Source organism: Lepidochelys olivacea (assembly GCF_965140295.1).
Source record: "Lepidochelys olivacea isolate rLepOli2 genome assembly, chromosome: 1".
In the NCBI taxonomy this organism is placed as follows: Eukaryota; Metazoa; Chordata; order Testudines; family Cheloniidae; genus Lepidochelys; species Lepidochelys olivacea.
In genome coordinates this window covers 40,795,828-40,818,483 of record NC_140411.1, presented here as the reverse complement: position 1 = coordinate 40,818,483, position 22,656 = coordinate 40,795,828, and the positions used below count along the sequence as shown (strand labels likewise).

Genomic DNA, 22,656 nt, shown 5'->3' with positions numbered 1-22,656 from the left:
AGGTTCTAGTGGAGGAAGCAGCTTGGTTCTTGCAGATGTAACTTGTCACTACTGTTTGTATAGAGAATACTGTAGAATTGCCAGTCACTTGCAATTTCACCTGTTCGTCAGTGATTATCTGGATTACAAGCAGGCTCTAGAAGTCTCTCTTCCCTCTGTACGCTGGTTGAACTTAATAGCTTGTTCCAGTCCTTGTTGGCTCTCAAACTAGATCCTAGACTTCAGGTCAGGTTAAGCAAACAGACAAGGATTTGCTCCTCAAAGGACCAAGAGCTGCTTTTGACTGTGTGAAAACAGGCAGCATGGACTGTGTAGCTATCATCTGATCACAAGAATGTACAGTTGGGCTGCAATGTTTTGTTTTCTAATATTATACGCACTTTTTTGTTTACATATTTATTATAAAATAACTATTTGCCATTTACATTACATTAGCACCCAAAGAGTATTAAAAAAAAGCTAGTTCTGGTCAGATGATTATTTAAAAAACAATTGAGCCCATCACTTAATAAATATTAGATTTAAAAAAACCTTACTTTTTATAATTGCCTCAAGTGACACTTCAAATTTACTGTACTTACATATGTCATTGATCAAAGTCTGCTAATCCCATTTCTACCAGCTTCATGTGAACTAAGCATTGTTCATCGTCATACAAAAACACAGTGTGCTCTGGAGACCGAGTCTGGAAATCAGAAATTTTCAGAAGTTCAGAAACATCTGTTTCAAGTAGTAAGAGTTGACTGCTACAATTATTCTTCTACATCTATACTGCAGTAATGTCTAAAGGCCAACCAGACTGGAGCTCTATTGAGCTAGATACTGTACAAAAATAGGGAAAAAGGCAGTCCTTGTCCCAAACAGCTTACAGTGTAAAAGACAAGACATAACAGGTGGATGAGATAAACAAGAGGGCTGGGGTGGGAAAGACAGTTGCAAAAATAAGTGAATCATTAGTTTAATCCCATTAAGTAGAAAAAATGGCAATGATGCTAAGCTTAAAATTTGATGATAGGAATTAAAAAAGGAAAAAAAACCCTTAGTTATCTGATCTGTTCATTTGAAAGTGAACATAAAACTGAAAAATATTACAGTACTGCGTGAACTAAGCCTGATCTCTGTTACAAGTTTCTTTTAAAATCAATTTAAGTTTTCACTTTGCGTATATGATGAAAGTTACAATATTTTGGAAGGAAATTTTTTAGGTAAATGTTAGACACAGGATAATGACTGTACAACACAAATGTCCATTTGGAAATTAAAATTTTTTGTTTTATATTAAATAGCATATTCCCACATAAAATTGTTAACTGATAGTAGTAAGTTCCTTCAGTGATTAATGCAACCCTTAGCCAAACTACCCAGTAAGAACTTTGTTTTTTTTAAAACCACTTGACATTAAATATACTGAAGTAACTTAAGACTATTTTATACAAATATTCTATTATCTTTAGATTTCAGAAATTTGGTTAATGACAATGTTAACATTTTACAAACATCCCCAACTCAGATCCACAAGGCATACAAGTTTTCAATAAATAGAGTAGCCAGAATTCCAGAGCGTGTTGAAGGTAAGTGGAAGACACAAAGGCCTGGTCTACACTGTGGGGGGAGATCGATCTAAGTTATGCAACTTCAGCTATGTGAATAACATAGCTGAAGTCGACATACTTAGATCTACTCACCACAGTGTCTTCGCTGCGGTGAGTCGACAGCTAACACTCCCCCATTGACCCCACTTGCATCTCTTGCTCCGGTAGAGTACTGGAGTTGATGGGAGCGTGCTCGGTGGTTGATTTATTGTGTCTAGACTAGACAAGCTAAATCAACCACCGCTGGATCAATTGCTGCCCCTCGGTCATGTGGGTAATGTAGACAAGCCCAAAGAGAAGGGGGCAGGTGGGAAAGAGATTGAAAGTAACATGTGGGACTGCTGCATGAGTTTGTATGTGTCAGTGGCTATCCAATAGATAGGGACAGAGAATAAAATGACTGATGGAGCGGCAGCTCAAACATCCCCTAAAAGCCTACTTTTTTATTGTTCACCTCCTTGACCTTCCCATCAAAGTGACAAAAAAAAATCCTCTGTGATAGGTGGGTCAGATTTTCACTTTGAATATCTGGGTACCTTAACAGGAGAATGAGGAGGAATATTAGGGGGCAGCAAAAAGGCAAGGAGAAGCAGGGGAAGGAGGGAAGGAAGGAGACGGTACATTTTTAGTACTTACAGACCTATTGTTTATTTTGAGCACTGGATACCACTAACCCAAATGGAAATGTGAAGCATAAAAGCAAGAATGATGGTTTCTAGTGGAGGAGTAATAAAGGAGGTTAAAATCATGCAGGCAGGCAGGCGGGCTTGGGAAGTGGGCTGTCTGTAACATGGTGAAGAAAATTCCTATGCACTTGATCCTCTGCCTTTTTCAGAAACATCACAACATTAAAGTGTTTATGAGTCTAATTTTTTTAAACCAAAGAACAAGGTTCACAATAAACCTTGTATAAGGTTCAGACATTCCACTTAAAATGTTAAAACCAAGATACCTCACGTTTGGCAGGAACTAAAAGGAAAAACTTACCACTGTGGAAGCATAGAGCTTTTTGCCTTGAAGACAGTCTATCATGGCCCATAGTGCTTGCATGCTCCATTCAGGGCAGTATGGAATTCTCTTTTTTTCTGTATCATACAAAGGAGGTTTAAATCCAGCCAACAGAACTCTTACTGCTTGAGCAGGATATTGCATAAGGTGAGAAGGAATCTGACGTAATCTAAATAAGAATGAAAATCCTAGTCTTAAAATATGCAAGACAACAGTGCAATTGTTAATCACTACCTAGAACTAAAATGTTAATGAAGGATAGCTCAATGATTAGGGAACTAGCCTAGGATTTGGGAGACCTGGGTCCAAGTCCCTGCTCTGCCACCCACTTCCTGTGTGACCTCAGGCAAGTCACAAAGCCCTTCTGAGCATTAGTTTCCCATCTCTAAAATGGGGATAGTAATACTGCCCTCCCTCACAGGGGAGTTGTGAGGGAGGTGCTCAGATACTAAGGAATGGGGGCTGGCCATATAAGTACCCAAGGCAGACAGGAACAATTTAGAAGTACAGATGCAAGCTATTTTTTTTTTAAAATACCAGATCTTGATAAATGTAAGTTTAAAAAATTGAACTATGCACTTACTTGATTGTTGGTAATTTTTCAGTTGATCCATAGTCAACAAATTGAACCAAAATATTAACAGGGTCAAATTCTTTAATATAGAGTAGTTTTGCTCTATACCACAAGCTATCATTGTATTCTGCCAGGCAAGGCATTTCTGTAAGAATGAAAAAGCACATTATTTAATCCAAAATTTAGCACATATGCTATCAGAGCTGTAAAACAAGTTGTATTATACCATCAAGTTTTATTTTCTGTCCTCTAATTCATGTTTTTTTTAAATAGTATCCATAATTTTTTTAAAAAGACAGTAACTGGAAAAAAATTAAATTAATTTTGAAAGGAATGGTTACTTACCTTATAGCAAGTAAAGTCTACTTACCTGTAACTGGAGTTGTTTGAGATGGACTCTGCATAATTAATCATAGGATGCACTGGCAGAAACAGTTCAGACTGTGGAAGCTTCTCACAGCAGTGCCCTGTAGTGCTCCTATGTGCCCCTTTCTCCTCCTCCCGTGTTTCTGAATATTCTGAAAGCGAGGCTCTAAAGTTCCTTCCACTGCTTCTGCAGACTCAAGATTCCATTAGGATTTGAGGAAAAGGGGACAGTGAATGGGAAATGTGAATATGCAGAATCTAGCTTGAACTCCAGTTACAGGTAAGTAATCTTGGTTATTTCTTTGAGTGTCCTCTGCATATTCCTGCTTATGGGATAGTTTGACAAGCAGTACCTCAAAGGAAAGTTGGGACTCAAAAGTCCTAACTGAATAGGCACTGAAGTACTGTCCTACAGTAGCCTACAGGTACAGGTATTTGCTAGGTGAGGCACAGTTATATGTTAAGGCAGGGGTTATCAAACTGTGTCATAGTGAGCCTCCCTGAGCTATGAAAAAAATAACTGCCTCCCCACAGTTTACTAAAACAATATAACAAACTGAAAATCCTGTGTGTTGCAAAAAATGAATAAAAGGATAGAAGGTATTTGATCAATTATAGATCCATATAAATTTCAGAAGTGTTAATTTTAAAATACAAATGGACGCAATGAAAATAAAACTTCAAACATTTTAGGGAACAGGACACCAAACAATGATATGTTAATTCAGTATAATATCCATCAGTCCTATCTTTTCAGGGGGAGGAGTGTGTTTGTTTCCTCACTATACAAAGTAGTAGAATTCAGGGTTGGAGTGTAGAAAAGAAGAGATGTAAGTCATCTTCAATAGAAAGCTGGGAGTGATTCTGTGTTATGATTTCAAGTATCAGGGGGTTAGCTGTGTTAGTCTGTATCCACAAAAACAACGAGGAGTCCGGTGGCACCTTAAAGACTGACAGATTTATCTGAGCATAAGCTTTCGTGGGTAAAAACCTCACTATGTCTGCATCTGTAACTTTCACCCCATGCATCTGAAGAGGAGAGATTTTTACCCATGAAAGCTTATGCTCAAATAAATCTGTTAATCTTTAAGTGCCTCCGGACTCCTTGTTGTTTTTGTTATGATTGTGGTTAATGCTGAGAAGCCTGACTCACACAGGTAGGGGGATGAAAAAGGAATGAGTCCTTTAAAAGACTGGTGTGTTAACTCATAAAATTCAGATCCCACTGATAACCAAAAGCTTTTCATTTGTGAAAATTTGTGCTGCAGTTCCTTGTTGCCTGACAGGTTGATAATGCTTTCCTTTTCTTTTGAAAACAGCATATTTGTGGGGTTTGGCTTAAAGTTCAATGAGTTCCTGATCTATTGATTACATTTGTCCTTGCCCACTTCAGGAAAGTATTCACGAAACTGCTCCTACAGATCCCTTAAGTGATAAACAGTTACATCTTGGATACTGTCAACTGACAGATCGCACTGTTGCACAATGTCCTCCATGTTGAAAATATGGAAACAGATCCCTGCTGTACACATAAAGACCACAGTTCAAGTTTGTTAATGAATGCTGCTATTGGAACATTAGCAATTAAAACATTTGCATCTTGTGCCTGAAGTGACACATTCAGAGAATTCAGTCGCTTGAATATCTCAGCCAGATATGACAACAAAGATATCTCCTGGACAGCCAACAAACTTCTGCATGTAACAACTGTGTGAAGTTTGCCTCCATCTCTTTGCACAAAATGGCAAAACCCCTTGAATTAATCTGGTGCGACTTTTTATAAAGTTTACAATTTTTACTGCAACTGAAAGAACATTGCTGAGCTCCTCTGCCATCTTCTTAGCACCCAATGCCTATCTGTGGATCATACAATGATTCTAGGTTGCTGTGGGCATGCTTGTACCTTTGTCACAAGCCTGCTATGCGGTCCTGCCATAGACTGTGCTCCATTGCTACAAATTCCAAAAAGTCCCCAATCAAGGCCTGTGCCTTGAACAAAAATATTTAATAGATTAAAAAGCTCTTCACCAGTTGCTTGTGTTGGAAATGAATGGCAAAACAGAAATTCCTCTTAATTCGTTGCTGTAGCAAAACAAATATGCATCAGTAGCTGCGTAGCATTTGATAGCTTGATAGACTCATCAATCTGAACTGAATAATATGGGCTCTGACAAAGACTTTCTAGGAGCTGCTCTTTTACATCAGTGACCATCTCTGCAATATGGGGTGAAACTATCGTTAGAAAGTACTATCACATCCAGGTGTGATGCTGCTTTCTCTCCTATAATCACTGTGCATATATCCATTGCAGCTGGAAGTAGTTTCTCACTTATGTTGTGTGGTTTAACCGCTTTGGCAATGCACAAAGCCACATGGTAAGAAGCCTCTGTAGCATTCATGGTGACAGTGCTGTACACATTCACAGCATTTTTTGTCCTGTTAACTCATTGAGCTTTCTCTCAAAAAAAAACCTCTACAAATTTATATATTAAGGTAGGCTAGCTTGCTTCAAGATGTCAGTGTAGCTTCCATGGCTGCATACTGTTGTTTGACAGTACTTTGCCACATACAAGACACTGAGGCCTTGGTGCATCGCTGGACCTGCTCCATGTAAAGCCTGGTTGAAATAAGTTTTGTAATATTTTTGGCTTCTGTGTTTTGCTGGAGCTGCCACTGCTGCCCTCACGTTGGTTTGTGTTGTACACTTTTCTCCCTTTGTCACAAAATGATTACTTTCTCATGTAAGCTGTTTCTCACTGTATGCACGCTGCTTATAATGTTTTAAAATTTACTTGGGGGAAAAAGCCACACTAAGTGTAAGTATAAGCCAGGTCTGAATGAACTCTCCTTTGACAGCTAGTTGGGGAGGAGGAGAGACTTCATGTAAATACAGTTTGTTCCTGAACACACCTACTCTGCCAAGATATCAAGCAGATAGAGCGGTGTTGCTCAAAATGATCAACTTTGGCTGGTGTTGGGTTACAAATCACTTGAGTACTGAATGCAGGGGTAGTGAAATGTTATCAATACTGCTGTCTTTATTGTATGAAGCAGAACTGTACTTAACTTGTCCCAAATGAGGGGGTCACCCTCAGCTAAAAGAACCTCGTTAAGCCAGGAGCTCGAATGCCAGATTCCTGTGAAAGTAAGAGGAGTGAGGACAGGTGTCCCAGCCAGGAGGTGTGACTCTCTCTAAGGGTTCCCGGTCTGGTTTAACCAGTTCCTCCCCACTGTTCAAAGGTAGAGCTAAACAGGCTTCATTAGGAGACTTTTGTTATTTCAAGTACTCAATAAGAGTGGAAATCACTTGTGGTGGGGCTTGCTGAGAGTTAAAAATCACTAAGAGACTGACCTACAGAGGTCACAGCAGAGAGGCAGGTGGCAGCAGAAGGTAACTGATGGGTGGTTGGCGAAAGTGGCAAGCAGTTGGCTGGTAGGGCAGCTAGGTAACAAGGAACAGCTGCTGGCAGGGCAGCCAGGCGGGGCGACCAGCGGAGAGGAACCGTGGTTGGTGGGGTAGCCAGCCAGAGCAAGGAGCCTTCTTCCCTCGGTGGGAGGTAAATTCACACAGATGCAGCTCTGAACCCTGGGTCCTCACTGACCAAGGACAACCACTGTGAACGGTGTATGGTGAGGGAGCAGAGGAGAGCACAGTAAAGGAACTTTTGGTTGTAGAACTCAAGAACATGAGGCAGAAGACTCTGCCCCACGCACTCTGGCGTGGGTGTTCTGCTCAGAGTTTTGTTTATGAATCCTGCTTGTGGCATTTTCCCTAATTAATGTTGGATGACTTTCCCCCTTTCATTAAAAGTTTCTTTTCTACGCTTAGACTCTCTGCTTGTGAATGGGGAAGTATTGCCTCTCAGAGGAGCTCGGGGTGGTGTGTAATTTTTCCAGGTTACTGAGTGGGGGCTCAAGACAACTCTGTGTTGTATTCTCCAGCTGTCCCCTTTAGTCCCATTTCCTGACTCCCAGGTGTGCACAACCCTTTTGCATAAGTCCAAGCCACCCAGGGCTGACAGTCAAAGCTCTTAAAAAGCACACAGCTCGTGCCTCCCTTGACACATTCTTGTGTGCCCCAAGTTTGAGAGCCACTGAGTTAAGGCAATAATGCAATGAGCCTACAAGCCTCAAGGTCTGTAAAAAAAAATCTAAGCTAAATTAACTAGGCATAAGCCCCAACAAGCCTTAGCATAAGTATAACCAAGAGCGATCCTAGAAGATCGTAAGATATCACAACAAAGACTGCCGTAAAGACTAAACTTCTGGTAGGTAACCACGCTTGAAATATTTTTAGTTTGGGAAGTCAATAGATGTAATAAGCTTGAGGTAAAAGGATGAATAACCTATGGGAGAAGGGCATCCCAACATTAGCCGGGTGAGGAAATACTAATAAAGGGAGAACCCCCTACTGAACATGCATTAGGCATAGTGGCCACAGCGTCACACATTATAAAAGTTGTATTCCAGCCTGTGTGCTTTGGGAGGGAGAGATGAAGTCCCTGGGAGATGCCAAGATGACGACCATTGATGATGGTGATGAGTAAGATAACTCAGACTTTGAGGCCGGAAGGGACCATCATGATCGTCTAGTCCGGGGTTTCTCAACCCATGGGTCAGGACTAGTCTGACCAGATAGCAGGTTTGAAAAATAGGGACAGGGGGTGGAGGGTAATAGGCGCCTGTATAAGACGAAGCCCTGAATATCAGGACGGTTCCTATAAAATCGGGACATCTGGTCACCCTAGTCAGGACACAAAATTGGGTCACACAGCAGCTCCTGTGACTTCTGGCTCAGAGGGCTGGCTGGGCTCGCCTCCCTGGCTCCAGGCACTGCAATCTCTGGGGTCCTAGGACCACTCAGGTTTGGCCCAGTCATCATGACGACGAGAGTCCGGTTAGGCCAAATTTGAATGAGTGGCACTGCAACTCCATGAGCTACGAAACACCACTCACACAAATTCGGTCCAGTCAGGGGGAGGGTAAACCTGCAGCACTGCAACCCCAGAGGTTGCAATGCCCTGAGCTGAGAGCCAAGACCAGCCAATTCCATGCACAGGAGCTGCAGGAGCCGCCACTGTGGGGTGAGTGCTGGGCAGGACACTCTCCCCCCCCAACCCCGGAGGCAGGACCCGATCAAAACCACCCCAGGGACTCCACCCCCAGACTATTTACTGGGTCGCAACAGGCCATACACAGTTACAAATGGGTTCTGAGCCAAAAAAGTTTGAAAACCACTGATCTAGTCAAATCACAGGCCACAGAACCTCACTTACCCCCTCCTGTAATAGACCCATAACCTGTGGCTGGGTTACCAAACTCCTCAAATCACAATTTAAAGACTTCCAGTTACAGAGAATCCACCATTTATTCTAGTTTAAAACAGCAACTGACCTGTGCACCATGCTGTAGAAGAAGGCGAACCCCCCCACCCTCCCCGGTCTCTGGCAATCTGACCTGGGGAAAAATTCCTTCTTGACCCCAAATATGGTGATCAGTTGAACTCTGAGCATGTCCGCAAGACCCACCAGCCAGACACCCGGGAAAGCATTCTCTGTAATAACTCAGAGCCCTGCCCATCTAGTACCCCATCTCTGGCCACTGGGGAGTTTTGCTACTAGCAGTCACAGATGGGCCATATGCCATTGTAGGCAATTTCATCATACCATCCCCTCCATAAACTGATCAATCTCAGTCTTGGAACAAATTTAGTTTTTGCCCCCACTGCTCCCCTTGGGAGGCTATTCCCAAACTTTGTTCCTCTGGTGGTCAGAAACCTTCATCTAATTTCAACCCTAAACTTGTTGATGGCCAGTTTATATCCATTTGTTGTGTCCACACTGGCACTGAACTTAAATAACTCCTTCTCCCTCCCTGGTATTTATCCTTGTGATGTTCTTGTAGAGAATAAGCGTATCTCCGCTCAGCTTTCGTTTGGTTAGGCTAAATCAAGCCAAGCTCTTTGGCAGGTTTTCCATTCCTCTGATCATCCCAGTACCCCTTCTCTGCACCTGTTCCAATTTGAATTCATCTCTCTTGAACATGGAGACCAGAAGTGTGCATAGTATTCCAGATGAGGTTTCACCAGTGCCTCATATAATGGCAACACCACCACTTCCTTATCTCTACCGGAAATACATCCTGATGCAACCTCGGATTTCAGGTTGTTTTGCAAGGGATGGTGGAAGGATATGGATGCTCAGCTCTTACTGTATAATCTCTACCTACTCTGTGGGGCTAGAGTGTTTATGAATTTGCTAACTATATTAATAAAAGTATTATAAATATAGTGCGATTTCCTAAGTGTGAATGATACAACCATGCACATCAGGGCTCCAAACTGAACAGTAATTTTGGTAATACTGGCCTAATCTTGGGACAAGAATCTATCAAATTTCAGAGTGCTAACTGGGGAAATTAACATTAACATAATCAATATATCAGGCAACACTACCAAACTTAGCATTCAACCTAGATGCTAGATCTAGGGAGTAGTGTTTTGTAAATACAGATAGAATTCCAAGTAGCAGACCTATAGATCTCTCTACAACTTGAATATGTCTAAGGCATACTCCCGCAAGAGTAGAACAGATGCTAGTTTACAGCTTTTCTCTATGCACTATCCAGCCCATCTAGATAATGTCTAAGAAGAAATAGTGAGTCTCTTATGGTTGTCTACATATGAAACAAGGAGACTAGAAATCCTAAATTCCTTGGTTCTGTTAAGATAGTAAGCCAGAGCTCTTTTAGCATCCAAAGTAGCTTTAAGTACTTAAGCTTTAAGTTAAGTAGCTTTAACTCACCTATATAAGCATGAGACCTGGGGAAAAATACTGGCAGATTGTTTGATTAAGATGAAAGTTAGATACCACATGGGAAGGAAACTAGGGTTAGGGCAAAATATCACCTTACTTTTGTGAAAGACAATGAATGGAAGATCAGCCTCGAGGGCATGTAGTTCATTCATCTAGCCAACGTTAGGCTACAATGAAAGCTATTCTGATAGATAGCTGGAACAGAGAACACTGCTATAGGCTCAAAGGCAGGCTTCATATCTGAGGAAGAACTAAACTGAGATCCCATGACAGTACTGGATTCTTTATTAGTGGCTACATTTCAGCAAGTCCCTTTGTTAATTGGTTTATTGTATCATGTGTAAAGACTGATTTATTATCTATCAATGCATGGTGGACAGCTACTACATGAACCTTCAAAGGAGGAGAGGGAAAGTCATGAAAGCTTTACCTCAAGTACATATTCAAGAATAGGTTGAACTAGTGCTTCGGGTGGATTTGTAAGTTTTTCACTCACCCACTTCACAAATCTGGTCCATTTGAGATGATAGTACCCTCTAGTTGACTGTTTTCTACTTAATCAATATTTACTGCACTTGTAATGGACAAGATTTCTCAAGGTCCAGTACAGTCTTATAGCTCATGCAGTGAGGTCTGCAAGATAGAGGGTCTGCATAGACATAAACTCTTCCCTCCTGTTGAGCTAAAGTCAGAAAGGCTAACCACCACTTCTGTATTGGCCCATGCTGGGACAATAAAAATTATTTTGGGTCTGACTTTTCTTATCTTTATCCCCCTCTGGTGAAAAGGAAGGCACAGAGCAGAACTTCTACCCTAATGAGGAGAAAGGTGTCCGATATGGATAGACTTTCTCTCGGCTCTTGAATAGAACAGATGACATTTTGCATTTTGTATTCTGAGCAAATCTTAACCCCACATGGTAAAGATCTTGTCTACAGTGGATTTGTTTAAATGACCACTCACGCAGTTCCATTACATCTCTGCTCAGCTGATCCGCCAGGCCCAAGAAGAGAAGCGCTTCCACTTGGCCAAGTAGATCGCTCTGATAGAGGACATGCTCTGAGCAGGTTTGCTACTCCTGGTTCAGCTACATAGCTGCCAGGTGCAGGGACACAAGGTTTGGGTGGAGTAGCTGGCCTTGGTTCTGTAAGATCAAATCCGGACACATGAGGAGCTCTAGTGAAGCTACTACGGAAAGGTCCAGGAGCATGCTGAACCAGTGCTGGCACGGCCATACCAGGGCAATCAAAATTACCTTTGCCTTGTCCCTTTTGATTTTCAAGAGGACCTTGTGTACCAACGGTATATGTGGAAAGGCATACAACAGATCCCTTGACCACGGCCATAGGAAGATGTCTGACAGGTAACCGTTGCCAAGCCCATGTATTGCGCAGAGCTGATTACCTCTGGGTGGAGGGACCACTTGTGGTGAGAAGAAAAGGACCTGCTAAGGTGATCTGCCAGTGTATTCCGGTCCCCTGGAAAGTGCGATGCCTTGAGATGAACATGTTGCATGCAGAAGTCCCACAATTGAAGAGCCTCTTGGCACAGGGCCGAGGAGCAAACTCCCTCATTCTCGTTGACATAAAACATCACGTCTGTATTGTCTGTCAGGACCTGTACTACCTTGCCCGACAAGTAGAGAAGAAACACCCGGCAGGCCAAGCGAATTGCCCTGCGTTTCCTGACATTTATGTGCAGGGAGAGTTCTCCCTGTGACTAGAGGCCCTGGGTACTGTGACTGCAGAAGTGGGCTCCTCACCCCAGGTCTAACCCATCTGAGATTCATGTCATCAATGAGCACGGGGTGGCAAAGGGAACCCCGGTCATTATTGACTGTGGATCGGACCATCAAGTTAATGATGCTAGAATGGCCAAAGGGATTGTAATAACTAAGTCCAAATGGTGCCTTCTGGGGGAGCAGACTAACACCAGCCACATCTGAAGAGGTCTGAGGTACAACTGTGTGTACTGCACCACGTAAGTGCATGCTGACATATGACCGAGCAGCCTGAGGCATACCAGAGCAGTCATGAGTGGGTGGGATCTGACAGGGGCAATTAGCTCAGACATCACCAGAACTGGGCTTCTGGCAGGTAGGCTCTGGCCTGAATAGAGTCGAGCACTGTTCCTATAAACTCCAGCCTCTGAATTGGAATCAGAGTGGATTTCTGCTAATTTATCAGCAGGTCCAGCTCTTGACAGGTGGCCCATACTTTGCTCACACTGTGTTGAACCTGAGCTCATGAACGATCCTTGACTAACCAGTTGTTGAAATAGGGGTAGATATGTACACCACGATGTCTTAGGTAAGCTTAAACTACTGCCATACACTTCGTGAAAACCCTTGGGGCTGACACCAGTCTGAAACAGAATGTGGTGAACTGGTAGTGGCGCTCGCCCACCATGAATCATAGGAATCACCTGTGACCATGGAAGATGGAGATGTGGAAATAAACATCCTTTAGTTTGAGTACCAGTTTTCCGGATCCAGGGAGGGAAAGATGGATGCCAGGGAGACCATGCGGAATTTGAACTTCTTGAGATATTTGTTGAGGCAATGCAGGTCTAGGAGGCCTGAGGCCCCTTTGGCCTTTACGATTAGGAAATATCAGGAGTAGAACCCTTTTCCCTCTCAAGTCTCAAGCAACTTCCTCTATGCCCCCCACACGTAAGAGGGTTTCTACCTCCTGGATGAGGAGATGCTCGTGAGAAGGGTCCCAGAATAGGGACAGGTATGTGGGTTGGGAGGGAGGAATGGATAAACTGCAAGGTGTACCCAATTGTCATGGTGGAAAGCACCCAGTGGTCTGAAGTTATCTGGGGGACACAGTACAGAATGGAAATAAACAGTCCAAAAACAAAAGGGGAATGGTGGATCCTGGGTTAAGTCCAGTAGGCCGTCCTTGGTTGCACTCTCGAAAGGCCTGTCTCGGGCCAGCCAGGTATTGGCCCAAGCCTGACTGGCAGGCCAAGATCTGCACTTATAACCCTTCCCTTTTTTCTTGTCAGGCTCGTGTCTAAAAGGCCCCAAAAATCTTGGATGTGGCTGCGGCCAGAAGTGCCTTCTGGAGGCTGGGGGCGTGTAAAGGCCGGGAGATCGCAGCATGGCCCTTGAGTCCTTCAGGTTGTTCAGCTTGGTGTCCATCTGCTCCAAGAACAATGCATTGCCCTTGAAAGGGAGGTCTTGGACCAACTGCTGCACCTCGTGAGAAAGGCCCAAGGACTACAACCATGAGCTGCACCGCATGGACACTTCCAAGACCATCAACCTGGCCACCGAGTCAGCCACATTCAAGGCAGCCTAAAAAGAGGCCCTGCCTACCACCTTGCCTTCCTCCAGAATGACCAGGAATTCTTACCTTGACTCCTGAGGCAGAGAGTCTTTGAACTTGGCCATAGAGTCCCAAATGTTATAACTATCTTCCCAGCAGTGCCAGCTGGTTGGAGATCTGGAGGTGTAGGCTAGCTGTTGAATATACCTTTCTGCCGAACAAGTCAAGTCTCTCCGCATCCTTATTTTTAGACATGACACTTGCCTGACCCTGTCTGTCCCACTCATTTGCGGTGGAAACCACCAGGGACCCAGGGGGAGGGTGCAAGTACATGTATTCATACCCCTTAGCCAGGACTTATTTTTTCTCTGCCCTTTTCGAAGTTGGGGCAGAGAAGACGGGGTCTGCCAGTGCTTTAACCAGTTTTAGCACCCCATCATAGACTGGCAGTGCAACCTTAGAGGGGGCTGTTGCAGCTAAAAATATCAAAGAGGCTGTCCATGGGCTCCTTCAGTTCCTCTGCCTCTAGCCCCAAATTCGTGGCAACCCATTTAAGGAGATCTTGGTGAGTCTGGAAGTCGTCCAGTGGCAGTGGGTGGAACCCACAACTGCCTAATCTGGGGACGAGGAAGATGCCACCACCACAGGAAGAGCTGGAAAGTCCTCTGCTACTGGGGTCATCTCCACTTAAGCCACTGCTGGGGTCTTGGTACTGGGTTTGGAGTCCGAGTCGGGGTCCTGTACTGGCTGGGGTGTTGCCAAGACTCACTTCTCAGATGTGGCTGTGGATGACAGATGGGAGTGGGGGCCTGGCATTGGAAAGAACCCCCCACGGGTTCCAATATTGCCAGCGTACTGGCCACTGCCCTGGTGGCCAAGTGCCCACAGCAGGACCACCACCAAAGTCCAGTGTGTAAGAAAAGTGGGGTCTCCTTGGTGGGGGGATGGATTCCTCTTCCTCTCTGATGAGTATTCCTCCCTTGGAGACCATGGCGGAGCCGTTGCCGTTCCCACCTGCTGGATATGATGTGGAGTCAGGGAATGGTGCCGGGGGATGGAGACCAGCGCCATGCTTCCAGTGACTGATGCCAATGAGTTGGGGACAGGTGTCATGAAGCTGATGAGCTAGGCCGCGGAGCTGGAGACCGGTGCCGGGTTGGCGACCACTGCGGCCGACCCATAGGGGGGTTTGCCTCTGGAGGGAGCAGTCTTCAATGAATAGTGGCCTCATGGTCTGTGCAGTACTGGAAGGGCCATCAGGTCCTCTGCTTCCTGAAATGCCTCCGGTGTCAAGGGGGATCTCAAGCATAGGGTGCCTCAACTGCTCCCAGGAGTCAGTGGTGGTTCCCTGACTGGGCTCAACTGCCATCAACCGCAGCTCTGGGGAGGACGAGCGGCCCAGCAGGGGTCTCACCTTGTCAGCCACTCACCTCTTATCCTTTTTCGACACAGGTGAGTGCCATCTTTCAGTGCACAGTTTCTTGTGCCGCTTCCTCGGCACTGAAGATGGTAAATGGTGCCAAGCAGACCATGATGCTGGGGGAGCACTCCGTACTGAGGTCGAAGTGCTCAGCGCTGAACCAGAGTGGGACAGCTCCAAGGCCAGTCTGAGCGCTGCTTCCATTAGCAGGGCCTTCAGATGAATGTCCCTGTCCTTTTGTGTGTGTGGCCTGAAGCTCCTGCAGATCATGCACCTGTCTTTAATGTGGGCTTCTCTGAGGCACTTTAAGCAGCTCACATGCAGGTCACTCACTGGCATGGGCTTATGACAGGTGGCACACGGTTTGAAACACGGGGACCAGAGCATGCCCTGTCCCTGGGACAACATCCTGGAATGCGACCACTATCTACTTCAACTTAACTAACTGCTAACAACTAAGTCCTAACTATATACAAGAATAACAGAGTTGAAAAACCACTAGAAGAACTTGCAAGCGCAAAAGAGAAGTCATTCCAGCAACTGTCATGGGTGATGAGAAGAAACTGAGGGGGTCTGGGGCCAGCAGTGCCCCTTATACTGGCGCATGAGAACGGGACTCCAGGGGGTGCTAGGGATGGCCCTATGGATACCACTAAGGGGAAAATCTCTGGCAACTGTGCACATGGGAGCGCACACACCTAACATGGAGTTGATATGAACACTCTAAGAACCACCACTATTGTCTCTTGTGACTCTGACACTCCCAAAAGAATTTATAGTTTTAAGTTTTATTTAAAACTATAGACACACATAAAATAGAAGTATTTACTCAATAGGTTTGTACTTCTGTAAGGTATAACAGGGAAAACAAATTTGCAAAAATACCTGTTCTAAAATCTGTTAGAAAAGGAAGAGACTCCACATTCTGATTACAGTGCTTCAGGACTTGATCTAGACTCTCAGATTCCAAATCCCAGCTGACACCACTATCTTCTGTGTCGCTCTGCTGGTTAAGGCCCTCTGCTGATTCAAGGCAAATGTACATCTAAAAAAGAAAAGTTTTATGAAAGACAAAGATTACAGCTTTCACAGACACATCAGAATTAACTGCCATGTGTAATAAGTGATCAAGGGATATTAAGAGGATAACTGTTTTTATCTTGGAAAGATCTGTCACTAAGAAACACTGCCCCTCCCCGCTAATTCTTCTTTCCTCCACACCTTAAAATTAGTTTTACATTTTACTACTCAGGGTTTAGTTCAAGGCAACCAGTTACTACTTATTAATGCCACACCTTGTAACCATGGTAACATAAGCCCTGCATATACGAAAGTGTGCAGGTGTTAGACTTCCACAGAGGCTTGGTCTAATTCAGGGTTCCCTCCCACTCCTCTGGATTTGCCACTATGGAAAATTAAAATTTAAACAGATTCAATCTGAAATTCATGGAAAAAACTTCTAAAATGGTTTCTCTCTCTTGCAAAGCATGAAAACATTCTATTTCATCTAAATTTTATTTTTAATATGGCCTATTAGTATAAATGTGTGCATCAGTATAAATAAGCAAATAATTGTAATACAGAGAGCTAAACTTTCATTAATATACAAAGCTATGGTCTGCATCAAATCTCCAGTCGCAGGCATATGGAGTGCATGCATACCCATGTTGTAGAATATAGACAAGGGCCAGAATTTGAAAAAGAACTCACCATTACCATCCACCCTTGATTAAGAAAGATTCTAATTACAATGTACTATTACTTTTCTAATCACAGTAATGCATTTCATACTGACGTTGCATATACATAACTGCTGCCCAAAAGTAAAGGAATATGAGTAGAGTTTCTAGCAGTGGCTTTATAATGGAATATTTATCCTGATCAAAAGCATATAGAAGTTCAGCTTATTCATGGACAAGGAACCAAAAGCATTTGTTAGATAATTAAATTAAGAACATATATTCTATTTTAATTCTTAAACTGGAAGCCCATCACTAAGGTATTTAAGCACCTTAACATCACGTTCTAAATTCAGTCTTATATTTTAACACCATTAGCTCTACCAAGAAACTTCCATGGTTTCATGTAGAAAGCTAGAGCAGTATACAAAAAGAGTCATTAAAGAGAGTAACAGAGCCACTGATGGATTAACCAAGCAACATAACTTTAATAGCTCAGTGTAAACCAATCCCTCCTTCAGATTTTATGACTGAACCAGCTTCTCACTGGTATGTGGTTTGGGGTCTGATCCAAAATTCACTGAAGTTTGTGGGAGTCTTTCATTTGATTACAATGTGCATAAGGTTAGGCCCCTGTCCAGAAGGGGCAATACCAGGAGCAGCTGTGTGGACTGAGAGAAAAAAAAAAATGCTGAATAGGAGGCCAACAAAAGAAAAATGGTAATATACTAAAAGCCCACAAAACAGAACATTGTGGCATAAGACTGTTTCACCACTTCAATATAAGGAGGAAAATACAGGAGAGGAAATCAGTATGCTGCCACAGTGATCAAATCCAATTACTTATTGTCTATTACATCAAATGAATAATAATAAAAAAAAAATCAGACCGGTTTGAAGAAAAAAAAACAAAACAACCACCAACAAGAAGTCCCATGGTCCAAATACATTTGAGGGAACATCTGTGAGTGCAAGTTTCTTTCTTCTCCTACACCTCTGTATTTCATGTGGAACATAGGGCTTTCACCACTGCCTTCCATCTTTGCTAGTCTCCTGTGGCAGTCTTTGCTTCTTTCCACTTTATTCAGATAGGTTTCAATTCTGCTTCTGTTGTGGTTCTAACTCACTGCCTCCTGCCCCGGGGGTTCCAGTTCAATGCCTATCTTGTTATTTTATTGGGTCTTTCCCTTCATGAATGTCCTAGCTATCTCCATTTTTGTTCTGTAATTTCCAGTCCTACTGGCTTCTGTTTCATCCTCCTTCAGAGTTTGTTGCTTGTGATTTTTTCTGCCCATCTAATATTGAGGATTTGTCTAAGGCAGCTGTTGATGAAGACAGAGTTTAGATAGTCAAGTTTTTCATAAGTCTCCAAGTTTCAGCACCATGTAGCAAGACTGATTTTATAATGGTTAAATATTTGAAGTTTAGTTGGAGCGTAAGATTTCCGTTTCTCCAGATCGACTGTAGAGTTACAACAATACATCTTGCTTTCACTATTCTGGTTTTAATGTCTTCCTCTGTTCCATCTGTTGTACTTAAAATGCTGACAAGGTATGTGATATATCGGATTTCATCTAGGTCGGCCCCAGAAAATGCAACTGGTGTTTCTTGTTGTGTATTGAGTCTCATGATTTTAAGTTTTTACACTGTTGATTTTCAATCCTACTACTTGTGGATAGGCCTGTAAATCGTTTTGGCGTTCATGACTCTATGAGAATGGGATAGCAAGTTAATGTCATCTGCAAAGTCAAGGTCCCCTAACTTCTGCCATTAGATCACAAGTTCTATGATGTTATGTAGGATTTCTATTTGATCAATACATGATCTCTCCTGTCTGAATCCTGCCTATTCTTCTTCTTACCTTGAATGTATTACTTTCTTTATTCTTTATAATATGTAATTATCTTACTTTGGAACATTCTTCCTGATAACTATTTAATGATGTTGTACAGTGTCTTCATGTCATTTTGTGCTGCAGCAGTTTGAGCATCTCTTGCTATTTCATCTACAAAGTTTCATTTGTCTTTCCTAACACTATTTTGTCCTCTTTGTTCTTTACTGCATATTCTTCCTGGAGTCAGTGTGTCTGTGTTTTTGTTTCAGTTTAATTTTGCATCTTTCCTCTCATATAACCTTTCATTGTGATGTTTCTTCCTGAATCCCAGCATTTCTTTACATGTTTTAGTGAAAGTATCCTTTACCTGTTTCCATTTGCTTTCTATTGTCTCATCATCTTCAAGCACCTGGTATCTATTTGCTGAGCAATTCTAAAGTCTTGCTGCATTTTAGTTGGGTGACCTTATAATGTGGTGTGTCTGCTGTTCAGATCTATTCTTTGGTTTTATTTTTATTCTCAATTTAGTTAGTGTGTGGTCCATTCTCACACCTGTCCCATTCCTGCTACCTACATCTTCTGAAGCTCTATTACATTTGTGCAGAATTGTAATGTGGTTTGGTTCCTTGTTTTGTTGGTATAATGTAATTTGGTTTCCTGTTCTGTGATCTGCTGACTTTCAAGTTATTTTATGAATAGTATGGTGAGGGAAGATGGTTCCTCCAATGACCAGATCATTCATTCCATAAAAATCAGCAAACATTTAATCATTTTAATTTGTTTCACCAAGGCTTTGTTTTCCCATATTTACTTCCCTGCCAGTGTTGTTGCTCCCTACTTTAGCATTAATTTCTCCAGTTACTAGGAGGGGATTTTATCTAGTTTGTTATGTAGTTGCTTGTACAAGGTGGTTGGTGGGTTTTTTTTTTTGTTTTACTCTTCGTTAGTTTGATTTGTTGGAGAAAAAACGGTTAATTACTTTCTCATAACTGTTGTTCTTCGAGAGGTGTTGGTCACGGCCATTCCACATTAGGTGTGTGTGCATCGCATGCACAAGCATCGGAAACTTTTTCCCTTAGCAGCTCCTGTCAGGCCAGCGGGCCCCCCGAGTGACGCCACTGCGCCCCGCATACATTCCACCGCCGGCCCAACCCCCTCCAGTTCCTTCTTGCAGACGACTCCGACAGAGGGGTAAGAGGGTGGGTGGTGGAATAGACGTGAACACTACATCTCAAAGAACAACAGTTACGAGAAAGTAAGTAACCATTTTTTCTTCTTCGAATGCTTGTTCACGTCCATTCCACATTTGGTGAATTACAAGCTTACCTCTGGAGGGTAGGAGTCATGGAACAACTGCTTGGAGGACCGCTCTGCCAACTGCCGCGTCCTCTCTGGCCTGATGGTTGACCGCATAGTGGGCCGTGAAGGTGTGCACCAAGGACCAGGTGGCTGCTCTGCAGATCTCCTGGATCGGAACCTGTGCTAGGAACGCTGTGGAAGTCGCCTGCGCCTTGGTCAAGTGGGCCGTAACCGCCAGGGCTGGAACACCTGCAAGCTCATAACACGCCCAGATGCAGCTTGTAATCCAAGACTAAATCTGCTGCGCCGACACTGGGAGGCCTTTTAACCTCTCAGCCACAGCCACAAACAGCTGCGCGGATTTGCAAAAGGGCTTGGTGCGCTCCAAATAGAATGCCAGCGCTCGACGCACACCCAAGGTGTGTAAGCTGCGATGACGCGGGTCCATATGGGGTTTCGAGAAGAACACCAGCAGACAAATGTCCTGGCCCAGATGGAATTGGGACACCACCTTCGGGAGGAACTTGGGGTGCGGCTGGAGTTGCACCTTGCCCTTGTGAAATACCGTGTATGGTGGCTCAGAGGTGAGGGCCCTCAGTTCGGACACCCTTCTAGCTGAGGTAATGGCAACCAGAAACGCCACCTTCCAGGAAAGGTGGAGGAGAGAACAGGTAGCGAGGGGCTCGAAAGGGGGTCCCATGAGTTTAGAAAGGACCAGATTAAGGTTCCATGGAGGGACTGGGGGGCGGGAGTATGGCAACACCCTCTCCAACCCTTTAAGGAACTGCCCCACCATTGGTTGGGAAAACACCGAGCCCCCCGAGAACCCTGGATGGAAGGCGGAGATGGCTGCCAGGTGCACTCTGAGTGAGGATGGGACTAGCCTTTGCTGCTTGAGGTGCAAGAGGTACTCCAGAATGGCCTGCACCGGGGCCTGGCCCGGCTGCACCTGTCAGGGTTCACACCAACACAAGAACCTTTTCCACTTGGCCATATAGGCTGCCCTGGTAGAGGGCTTTCTACTGCCAAGCAGAATCTGCTGCACAGGAAGGGAGCACTGGCTCTGTAGGGCGTTTAGCCACAGAGCCTCCATGCCATCAGGTGCAGTGACTGCAGGTCAGGGTGGAGAAGCCGCCTGCCATCCTGTGCAATGAGGTCCCAGTGTAGGGGCAGGACTACTGGGGCGTCCACCGACAGCTCTAGGAGCTATGTGTACCAGTGTTGGCGGGCCCAGGCTGGGGCGATGAGGATCACCACCGCCTTGTCCCTGCGCACCTTGAGCAGGACCTTGTGCACCAAGGGGAGCGGGAGAAAGGCATACATCAAGCCCCTCTCCACGGGATTGCAAATACGTCTGCGAGTGAGCCCCGGCTGCGGCCCTGGAACAAGCAGAACCGCGGGCACTGGGCGTTGATCTACCCGGGGAAAGCCCCACCTGCGGAAGAGCGAAAGCATGATGTCCGCCCTGAGCGTCCACTCGTGCATGCGGTACGACCTGCTGAGGGAGTCCGCCAGCTCGTTCCACACCCCTGGGAGATAGGACGCCTCGAGGTGAATCGCATAGGCTATTCAAAGGTCCCAGAGTGGCGTTATATAAAACATGGCAGTAGTGTTGTCTGTCAGAACTGTCACACTGTAACCACTCAGAGTGGCATGAAAGGTCTGGCAGGTGAGTTGAACCGCCCTGAGCTCCTTCACGTTGATATGGAGTGACCACTCTGCCTCGGACCAAAACCCCTGCATCATGAGGTCCCCCAGGTGAGCCCCCCACCTGGTCTGACATGTCTGTCACCAGCGTCAGGTCCGGAAGTGGGGCGGCAAAAGGGATGCCTTCGCAAACCACAGGCTGGGACTGCCACCACATCAGGGAGTCCAGCACATCCCTCAGGGCTGTCACTACCAACTCCAGGGGGTCCCTGCCTGGACGGTACATCCGAGCGAGCCACGCCTGCAGAATCCTGAGTCTCAGTCTAGCATGCCTGACCATGTGCATGCATGCTGCCATGTGGCCCACCAGCCACAGGCAGCACCTGGCCGTTGTTGGAAACTGGCGCAGGGAGGCCACTGCTTGTTGGATAGCCTGGAATCGGGATACCAGAAGGCTTGCCCTGGCCTGCACCACATCCAAGACTGCCCCCATGAATTCCACTCTCTGCGTGGGTACGAGGTAGACTTGGGGATGTTGACCAGGAGCCCCAGCTCGTGGAACAATCTCAGGGCCACCTCCACATGGCCCCACACCTCCGCCTTGGAGCGGCCCGCCAGGAGCCAGTCGTCGAGGTACGGGTACACCCAGATTCTCTGCCTCTGTAAGAAGGCCACCACCACCATGCCCTTCGTGAACTCCCTTGGGGCTGCGGCTAGACCGAACGGGAGAACCGCAAACTGATAATGTTCTCGGCCCGCAGTGAAGCGTAGGAACCACCAATGTGCTGGGAAAATGGCGATATGAAAGTATGCGTCCTTCATGTTGAGGGCAGCATACCAGTCTCCCAGATCCAGGGAAGGGATGATGGTGCCCAGAGAGACCATGCGGAAGTGGGCCTTGACCAGGAATTTGTTGAGCCCGCGCAGGTCTAGGATTGGGCGAAGGCCCCCTTTGGCCTTGGGGACGAGGAAGTACCGGGAGTAGAACCCTTTTCCCCTGAGGCCGTGAGGCACTGACTCTACCGCCCCCGCCTGTAGCAGCGAGCAGACTTCCTCCTCTAGGAGATGCTCGTGAGAGGGGTCCCTGAAGAGGGACAGGGAAGAGCGGTTGGAGGGGGGGGAGGGAGGCGAACTGCAGCGAATACCC

At 45.0% G+C, this 22,656-nt stretch overlaps 1 protein-coding gene across 4 annotated transcripts in view; it reads right to left on the bottom strand.

Moving 5' to 3' along the window:
* Nucleotides 1-22,656, bottom strand: part of RNF17 (ring finger protein 17) — a 203,371-nt gene that overhangs the window by 858 nt on the left and 179,857 nt on the right. For all 4 annotated transcript variants that reach the window (XM_084633486.1, XM_084633487.1, XM_084633488.1 and 1 more), the window contains 4 exons: nt 15,936-16,095; nt 3,184-3,319; nt 2,580-2,769; nt 582-685 (listed from right to left, as the gene is read on the bottom strand). In XM_084633486.1, the coding sequence (XP_084489612.1) occupies nt 587-685; nt 2,580-2,769; nt 3,184-3,319; nt 15,936-16,095 (585 nt within the window). In that variant the 3' untranslated portion in view covers nt 582-586. The remainder of the gene's footprint in view (nt 1-581; nt 686-2,579; nt 2,770-3,183; nt 3,320-15,935; nt 16,096-22,656) is intronic.